Raw genomic sequence first — 9,077 nt, 5'->3', positions numbered from 1 at the left:
CCTCACCCACTCAACAAGCGCTGCGGCCGGGGCGGGCGGGACAGGCCGGCCACCCACTCGGGCGTTACCTCCCAGTAGGCACAGTCAGGCAGTTTGCAGATGGAGCAGACTGCCCCTTGCAGCCCCGAAACTGGGCCGTTTTCTCCCCCAGGTGCGGGGCCGCCCCACAGGGCCCCAGAACGTCAGAGTTCTGCCGGACGTGCCACGGCGGTGGGGCTCAGGGGTGGGTGGCACAGAGACCCTCAAATTGGGTGCTCCCCCCTCAGACCTGCGGCTCCTCAAGGAGCCAGGACCCGTGCCTCCCTCCTAAGCAGCCCCACCACCCTCGGACTAGCAGGAACAATCACATCTGCCGGGGGGACCTGGTCTCCTCCTATGTGGGACCCAAGGGTGTTCGGCAAAGTTTAGAAGCAGAGTTGACAGAGGTCCCATTTCATCCCAGCTTTAGACACAGAAAGCAGAACAATTTCTCGGGGAAGATAAAAACAGAAAAGAAAACCCGCCGTCTGAAAACACGTCCACCCTCGAGACTAGTGGCATGTGATCTGTGGCTGTCCGGTGGTGGACTTCAACAGGGACCTATGTCCTGAGGGGCAGGGGTCTGGGGACGGTCTCAGCAGCTCCCACAGGGCAGGGCGGGGGCGAGGGTGCCCATCCCCGGGCTCAGTCCTGGCTCTCACTGGTGTAGATACCCGCTTCCCAGCGCCTCGCCATGGCATTCTTGTGGTGGGTCACCCGCGTGGCTTCCAGGACCTGTAAGAGGAGGCACGGAGTCCCCATTGGGATCCCTACCCCCGCATCTTCCCCCACTGCCGGCTTGTAGGAGGGATCCAGAACAGAGGCAAAGCAGGCCCACTCCCCTCCTCTATTTCAGACCCTCTAGCCGGTAACAGTGCCAAGGAATGTGCCAGCTCATGCTGAGACCCACAGCAGGTCAAGTGGCTGACATTTTGGACCCAGTTCAAAACGTACTCCAAAATGTACCAAAGTGGCCATCGCACATGAATCTCTCTCTCAAAGAAAATGCCTTTGTCCTGGGCCCGGTCCACCCCAAGCCTCTGCCGTCCGCTGAACAGACGGGACACAGCTCGCCGACGTTCTGTACCCACAGCCCCCAGAGCAGGTGCCCGCGAAACCCACGCCAGGCACACAGGAAGGATCCAAGTGCCCGCACGCAGAAGAAAGGCTCTGGGGGCTCCACGTCCCGGGCAGAGGGCACAGACGGGGCGGAAGGCTGGGCCCCGTCCCCAGCGGCACGCTCACCTCCGAGTCGATGTGGTCCAAGGAGTTGATGCTGGCGTACTGCAGGGAGGGGACACGCATCAGCCCTGCGCCCTGCGCCCTGCGCCCTGCTCCACCCCAGAGCCCACTGGGCCAGCACGGTCCCCCCGAGGGCCCCACCATCGCCCCGAACTCGGCGCTGTGCACCGTGCACTCCCCCCAGCAGCTCCCCTCAGTGATGGCCTGAAGCGGAGGTGGCCTCTGGCAGCAGAATCCCGGACGTGAAGAGACACTCGGTTGATGCACTCTGCACGCCCCACGCAGGGGAGACTGAGCCCACGGCCACCCACAGGGCAGTGAGGGAGGCAGGCTTCAACCCAGGTCACGCCTGAGTCTCCTCAATTGTTCTGCAGCCCTAAAGGGGGTGCCCGACCTCAGCCAGGCCTCGGGGGGGGGGGGGCAGGCAGGGCTCGAGACTCACCCGCAACTCCTTCTTCCTCTGCCCAGGGGCAGACTCGGCAGGGGCCTCAGCCGTCCACACCAGGCCTGAGTGCAGGTGGGTGGGGCTGAAGAAGTAGGACTCGGACACTGAGTAGTTGCCCATGATGCCTGTGGGGACAGGGGGCGGAAGGGGCATCAGGGAGGGTCCGGGGTCCCGTGCAGCCGCAATGCCTGGGAGACTCAGAGTCTCTCCCCAGAAGCCAGGTCAGGAAACAGGCCATCGGACAGACAGACAAAGCAGACAGCTAGCTGGGGAAACGATCAGATTGACCAAAGTAACTGGTCAGGAGACACTGGGTGGACGGATGGGCCGGCGTGCCAGGCGAGCACAGACACTATGACCGAGAGGACACGGCATCTGTAAACCGTGTCCAAGAGTCCACACGGATAGAGCAAAACCCCAAGGCAAAGCTGACGTCTCTCTCCAGGACCTACACACAGAGGGGCGCGCAGAGTCGACGGGAGAAGAGGAAGGGATCCCCCAGATGCTTCCCACACTCAGCCCCTCCTGACACCCACCCCCACCCCACTGCAGCCCCTGGGCCTAGAGCAAAGCCGCCACTGCCCCTGCCGGTCCTCACCTGAGGCCGCGGAGGAGCCCCTGGAGCCCTCGTTGCCGCCGTCCTCCTCAGGTGGCGGGGAGAAAACCTCCTGGAACAGTGCATTCCGCCGCTCCTCGGCCACCTCCCGCTCCCGCTGCAGGACGCTCTCCACCTCCCTCTCCAGCAGCTCCGACGACTGGGACCTTTGCAGCCTCCATCCCAGGGTCCCCCCCACCTCCCAGCCTCGGACGCGGGGGCCCTCAGCCTGCGGGGGCACATCTGGGACCCTGAACCGCAGGGGACTCAGGTGGAAATACTCCCATCGAATGACACCTCCGTGGGCTTGTGGGCGCCCCTGGGGGGGCCTTGAGTACTCCGGCTTCGTGCCTGCGGGTTTTCCAGAGGACTCCAAGAGGAGCCTCTGAGACCCTGCGGCCATTGGAGAGCCCGCAGCCTGGGCCCCATCTGTAGAGAGACCACGGGGCTTGCCGTGCGCGCGGAAGGCTGGGAACTCCGGCCGGGGGTTCCCGGGGTGCAGGTACGGCTGGTAGGCATCCGCCGGGATGCGGTTCACCTTCCTCACCTCTGGAGCAGGGTCAGCTGCCCCAGCGTCGGAGGCCAGGTCCAGGATGGAGTCAGAGCTGAGGGCCCTCCTGAGCCCAGACTGGGGCCCCCAGGACAGCCCGTTGGGTGTGGCCTGCAGGCCCTCCCGCCGGTGGTCCTCCTCCCGCTGCGTCTCCTGCTCCAAGTCCCGCTGCACGTAGAGTGACGGGCGCCCTCGGTCCCGGCGCGGGGCGGAGACCAGGCTCACCCTGGTCAACAGCGGCCTGGTGGGTATCTCCACCATCTCCTGCTGACCGCCCACCCGCCGCAGCCCCCTCTGCTCTCGCAGGTCGGCTTCCCGCTCCTGGGCCAGCCGGATCTCCCGCTCGATGGGGGTCTCCTTGGGGAGCTCCGGGGACCCCACTGGGGACCGGGAGCCAGGGTCCTCCGCAGCCTGGACGCCAGATGCAGCCGGAAGGCCACAGACCCTCTTCTCTTGCAGGAGCACCTCCTTCTCCCGGGGCTTCAGTGGGACAGCACACCCGTTGGCCAGGAGCAGCCCACCTGAGGCCTTGGGGGCCTGACTGACCCCGGGGGGGGCACGGGCAGGGGCTCCCCGAGCCAGAGGGTGCAGAGGGCCCCCCGCATTGGCCTGCTCCAGACTCAGGAACTGCTGCCTCGCTGTCAGGAAGTCGATCTGCTCCCGGTCCACCACGTTCTCCTCCAGGGGCCCGGACTGAGGTTGGCCGGGGCTCCTGGGGCCCGGGTGGCCGGGGGTGCCATGGAGCGTGGCCACTGTGCCGCTCTTCTTGAGGGCCTGGCCCTGGATGACCACCCAGCGTTCCTGTTGTAGGTCCCGCGGCCGCTGAGGCTGGGTGTCCCAGGTGTCCAGGCGGCTGGCCTTCGCCTCCTCATCCCTGTCACCCTCCCGGCAGAGCGTCCATGGGGATGAGCAGCCCGGGAACGCGCGTGGGCTATAGGACGCCCCAGTCCTGAACGCATTCAGCCGGGCCTCTCGGTCGGCGGACCACGCCTGTGGCTTGTCCTGGCCCCAGCTGCCGGCCGCCGGCCCCACGTCCACCACCTCAAACGTGTAGCTGGCGTCCCCATCGGGGTCCAGTCCAGCCAGGCGAGGCGAGTGAGGGATGCTGGAGATGGGGTATCTGGTCACTCGGTCCATGTCCTGGGGGTCTCAGCTCCCCACGGGTCCCTGGAGCAGAGACGCTCGGGCTCTCTGAGGAAGGAAGAGGGAACAGGAGCCAACGGGTCAGAGAACAGACAGAAGCTCTCTTGGGGAGAGGCACAATTTCCAGTCCCTTCCAGGGCAAAGTCCTGGCCAGAGGGCCTCTGTGATTGGTTCAGGGACAGGTAAATGACCCGGCCTGGCCAATCAGAGTACTCTACCTTCTGGCCTCTGTGATTGGCTCAGGGATGGCCATGTGAGCCAACCTGCGGAGGACCGGAAAGCCCGAACTGAGACTTGGCAATTGTCATGGATAATCGGACCCTCTCCCAGCTAGGCTTGTTCCTGCCGCTGGGGATGTTTGAGCTCCTGGATCCAGCCACACCTGGATTCCACTCCTGTACTGACTCGCCAGTCTGCCCCCTGAGTGTCTGACGTTTGCGGGTGCCCCACTCCTGCTACTTCCCTCACCCTCCCAGCTCACCATGGCCAGACCTAAAACCACCCCCGGCCACCTCCCCGGCCCCCGCGAGCACACGCAGCCACCTCTCTTCCAAGGTGCACACTCTGACGTTCCTTCCTGCTGTGATTTTTTTCATCAGCGGGCCTACCCCTCACCAAAAGATGTCATGTGGGGAAACTGAGACTCAGAGAGGGATGACAGGTGGCAGGGACTCCAGGTCCTGGTTCCCTCCCTTCCACCTGCCTAGAGGGACATTTTGTCCCATCCTAGTCAGTCCCCTGCCTCCGTCTCATAAAGCTACGACAGGCTAGGGAACACCTTGGACCTTGTCCTGCTAGACCAGGAAGGCCTCGAAGCCTCTGGGCCACACCCTAATCCAGGGCCCCAGGGGGGCCTCGCACCCCTTCAAGCATTAGAGTTTTGCTGAGCACAGCTCCAGGAGCCCCGTCCCCCAAGGTCACGCACTCTGCTGGCTCCTGGCCTCTCCTGCAATTCTCAAGGCCTTCATCTGGCCTCCGCACAAACCCCCAAAGTTCGCAGGCATCCCCACCCCAAACCCGACCCTCCTCCTCCTCCCACAACTCCCTCTGCCTGGGGACCTTCATTTCTGCTCCTCTATAGGCTTCTTAGCGGCAGCCCACAGGACACCTCCTCCAGGGAGCCCCCCAGATGACCCCTGCCCTTGGAGCCTGTCGTCTGAGCATCATCTGCTGCCTGGCCCAGCACCCAAGTTAGGCGTCGCCTTTTTGCAGCTGAGGAAAGAAGCCGGCGTTCCCAGCCCTAGTCCTTGTGCCCATCCCCCAGTTCTGTCTACGCACATCGGCTGTCTTTCCGCCAACTTGCTTGTAAAGGCTGTAGTTCTAAAACGGAGAATGCAGCCCCTCCCTGAGCTGGACAAGGGGCATCGAGCACCATGAAATCCATCCCGAGAATGTGGTTATAACTAACTCGTGTCACGTCAGCTTTGGTATGTATCAGACACCGAAACCACACGTAGAAAACCAAGAGTTAAACAAGCGAGCCTGGGTAATAAACCACAGCCGATGGGACTGGCCCTGCCCCTGTGACCACACGGCCCCTGTGGAGGCGCTCTCCCTGAGGGTCACAGGGGTGGGCGTGTCTCTGAAAGGAGGGTAAGCTTATTTGAGCCTCGTCTTCTCTCCCTGGAGGCCATCAGCCCAGGTTCCTCTCCTCTGGTGGACCAGGAGGGCATTTCCTCCTGCAGCCCAGAGTCTGGTGTACAGCAAGTACTTAATAAAGACTGGCTGCACGGGACGTGGCCTCACGCACACCACTCACTCTGGAGGCCCAGGACTTGGGGGTCGGGGTCATTTCTGCCGCCACCCTGGCTGCCCCTCGGGGCCTCCCCTGCAGCGCCGAGCCCGGTGCTGACGCTGAGGGCTGGGCAGGTCTCTGCGGCGGCCCTGGAGATCCCCGGGGAGGGCAGGCGGGGTGAGTCAGGACTGTTTGCTGAGTGGGCAGGTGGACGTTCACCCAGCAGGATCTATAAGCCACACAGGGCATCACCTCCGGGAAAAAGAACCACCTGCCCGGAGGGGGTCAGTCTCCCAGTCGGGTGGGGCACGGGTGGGGGCACTGCTTCCTCCACAGACCATTCCTGCTGGGTGATTCACGGAGGCCAGCGGGGTGGGGCTCGCGCTGGGGCTCGGGCTCAAGGCCCCAGGGCCCCACTAGCTTGTGTCCTCGGGGAAACTCTCCGCTCCCCTCCGGCCTCAGTGTCCACGGCACTTGGCTCCACGCTGAAAGCCTGACATGCACAGTCAGGGCCCTGTACCTGGTATACAGTAGGTGCCCGCTAAATGCTTTCACGGTGGTTGCAATATTATTATTGCTATTATGTAAAGCCTGGATCCACCACTGATCTCAGGGTGACCCTGCGGCAGGCACCCCCTCGTGCAACACCTCCGTCTCCCCATGTGTGAGCTGGGAGGACGCTGCACCCACAGGGGCCCGAGGAGGAGCGGGGAGGCCTGGGTGGGGTGGAGATCGCCCTTTGCGAGACCTCAGAGGATCCAGGTGAGTGAGTGGTAACCACAGTCACAGAGCGTCCTGCACAGTCTTCCCGCGGCCGCTCGTGCACAGAGCACCTCACCCAGCGTCACGGTCCCTCCTCCTCAGAGCCTGTGACGGGAGCAGAGAGAACTGAGGCCCAGAGACGGGAAGGTGCCCACCTGAGGGTGCACGGGGACAGAACGGCAGGTCCCGAAGCCTGAGCCTCCCCTTCCAGGAAGCTGCCCACTCCGCTGCTCCTCCCCGGCCCCACCCGGCATCATACCGATACCAGACCACACTGGGATTTATGGCCCCTGGTGCCACACACCTGCTTCCTCATCACAACTGGCCTCCTGGCCTTGAGCAACAGCCTGTGCGAGCACTGAGGCTCCCACGGGGCCAGGTCACACAGCAAGGAGGGTCTGGGGGGCGCCCAGTCACTCGGGGCAGCGGTTCTCCTGGGGCCCTGGCCGGGCAGAGCCTCCAACACCTGGAGACCCCTGGACTCTGAACAGAGTCCCTGCCCCAGGCCCGCAGGCTCTCAGCCGGCACCCCTCCGGTGGTGAGACTGCCCCACCCACCACGCCCGTGTGTCCCAACCCTGGACCCCATGGGGGGTGTCACACGCCGCTCAAGGCCTCCGCAAGCAAGTCTCTGGCTGGCACTGACGAACATTCCTCCAGAACCCTCCAGAATTCTCAGAACCAAGGAGGGTTCCAATCAGACCCTTTCATCGGAGGCTCAGGGCTCAAGTTTCTTGGGTTTGGGGGCCTGACGCCCAGGGCAGAGACTGAGGCCCCAGCAAGGTTCGGGGACTGAGCCTCTGCTCCCCCAGGTGGGGGGGGCAGGAAGGATAGAGACCCCCAAGACCTCAGAGATGGCCTGGGGTGCAGAACAAGGGAGGCCCCCACCAGCCCCTGAGAACACAGCAGGAGGGGGCTGGGGTGGGGAATGGGGACCCCCTCCCCGCACCCCGAGGATCCCACAGGGCACCAACTGGCACGTGCACTCCTGTGCCGGAAACAAACCCCACCCCACATAGGCCCCCTCCCTGCCTGAACTTGGTGTCCGTCCTGCCCCCACACCACGTCCCCAGCCTCACCTGCTGTTTCCCGGCCCCCGGCAACCTCTGAGCCTGGATCCGGCTCTGTCGACAGGCACAGAGACGCCTGGCGCTGCCCTGCCCACAGGTTGCCAGGGGACAGGGCCCCGCCTGGGGGAAGCAGGTGCACCCCCTCCTCCCTGGCCCCACCTGAGCTCAGGAAACAAAGTCCGGAGGAGGAGGGAGAAAGACAATACCCAGGCATGGCGGAGGGCAGCACAGGCACACCGCCCCTCGGTCCCCAGGCCTCCAGCCCCACGGAGCCAGAACTCACGCAAGCCTTTCTCGCTGCTGCCAGGCTCTCCAGCACCCCAAGAGGGGGTGTCACTGCCCAGAGGGACACAGCAGGTCCTGAACCAGCCCCCCGCCATGCCACCTGGCTTAGCCCACCCCGTGGGGCTACTGCACCAGAGAGCTCCTTTCTGGTACGGGCCCAGCCTCCTCGTCTCTGGGAGGGGGGCGGGGGGTTCCGCTGGGCCTGGGTTCAAATCCCACTAAGCCTCTCTGAGCCTCTTCCCTCCTCTGAAACGGGGACATTACAGAGCTGGGAGAACACCCCAGGCCACCTCAACATAAAGGACCGAACGAGGACATCAAAGGGCCAAAAAAAGTTAGCAGGGTGAGCAAGGCCCAGGACCCACTGACGGATGGGGGCACCGAGGCTCAGCCTGGGCAGTGGGTCCTGCCTGATTCTTGGTCAAGGACTGGAGGAGCCCAGCATCTTTGGGGGAGTGGAGCCAGTGGCCCAGTGGTCCGTCTATGGTGGGGAAAGGGGGACACACACATAGAGTGAATGGGGGCTTTCATCCCCTGCTCTGGGACTCTGTCCTGACTGCCTCATGGCTGGCTGTGGGGAGTCTCTGACCCTCTGTCTCTTCTTTCATCAAATGGGAGGACTGGGATTTGAACTGGAGTCCCCCCATCTTATGCACTCCACCCTGTTGCTTATATAGGGAAACTGAGGCCCCCAAAGGGCAGAGACTGGATCACCCAGCTCATTGGGACAACTGTGGAGACAAGGACAACTGCCCTGCGCCCAGAGTGGGGCGGCCTCCCACTCAGGGTTCGTAAAGCCCGTGGTATAGATGGGGAAACTGAGGCACAGAGGTGGCAGCAACTTCCAAGATCTGCTGGTGAGACAGGAGTGGGGGGTGGCAGCCGCTGTAAACCCTCCCCCGCTGTGCTCCCATTTCTCAGGGACTGGTTTCTCTGCAGAGCTTGCGGGTCTGTGGGGCTGGGAGTCCAGCAAGGGGCTGCCTTGGGTGGGGTGGGCTGGATAAATTAACAGAAAGCCGGTCCTGCCACGGCTGGCTGCCCCCCTACCTGCAGGCCTTACCTACCCAGGTGCTTCTCAGGTGCGCCCAGGGACAGGTGGGGACTGCAGGGACGCCCCACCGGCGGCACTGGGGTGAGGCCGAGGGTGCACAGGGGCTGTGGGCGGAAGGAAGGAGAAGCCGGCTCCCTGGGGCCTCCTTTTATGGCCGGCCCAGCTCCTGGGGCCCCACCCTT

At 64.1% G+C, this 9,077-nt stretch overlaps 1 protein-coding gene across 1 annotated transcript; it reads right to left on the bottom strand.

Moving 5' to 3' along the window:
- Window positions 1-426: 426 nt before the first annotated feature.
- MISP (mitotic spindle positioning) lies at window positions 427-9,042 on the bottom strand. Its single transcript, XM_026480842.4, has 5 exons — window positions 7,569-9,042; window positions 2,304-4,041; window positions 1,703-1,830; window positions 1,264-1,302; window positions 427-753 (listed from the first exon to the last, which is right to left on the bottom strand). The coding sequence occupies exons 2-5, from the start codon at window positions 3,985-3,987 to the stop codon at window positions 664-666; spliced, it is 1,941 nt and encodes a 646-aa protein (XP_026336627.1). The 5' UTR covers window positions 3,988-4,041; window positions 7,569-9,042; the 3' UTR covers window positions 427-663.
- Between the last annotated feature and the right edge of the window lie 35 nt (window positions 9,043-9,077).

Source organism: Ursus arctos, unplaced genomic scaffold, assembly GCF_023065955.2.
Source record: "Ursus arctos isolate Adak ecotype North America unplaced genomic scaffold, UrsArc2.0 scaffold_14, whole genome shotgun sequence".
In the NCBI taxonomy this organism is placed as follows: domain Eukaryota; kingdom Metazoa; phylum Chordata; class Mammalia; order Carnivora; family Ursidae; genus Ursus; species Ursus arctos.
Note: the sequence above shows the minus strand (reverse complement) of the source record. Positions and strands in the feature narration are given on the sequence as shown.

Excerpts from the sequence above, each read along its gene's own strand:
- MISP (XM_026480842.4), bottom strand. The coding sequence starts at position 3,987 with ATGGACCGAGTGACCAGATACCCCATCTCCAGCATCCCTCACTCGCCT. Across the intron at positions 1,831-2,303 it reads GGGCTCCTCCGCGGCCTCAG|GCATCATGGGCAACTACTCA; the intron begins GTGAGGACCGGC and ends CTGTCCCCACAG. Across the intron at positions 754-1,263 it reads TGGACCACATCGACTCGGAG|GTCCTGGAAGCCACGCGGGT; the intron begins GTGAGCGTGCCG and ends CTCCTCTTACAG.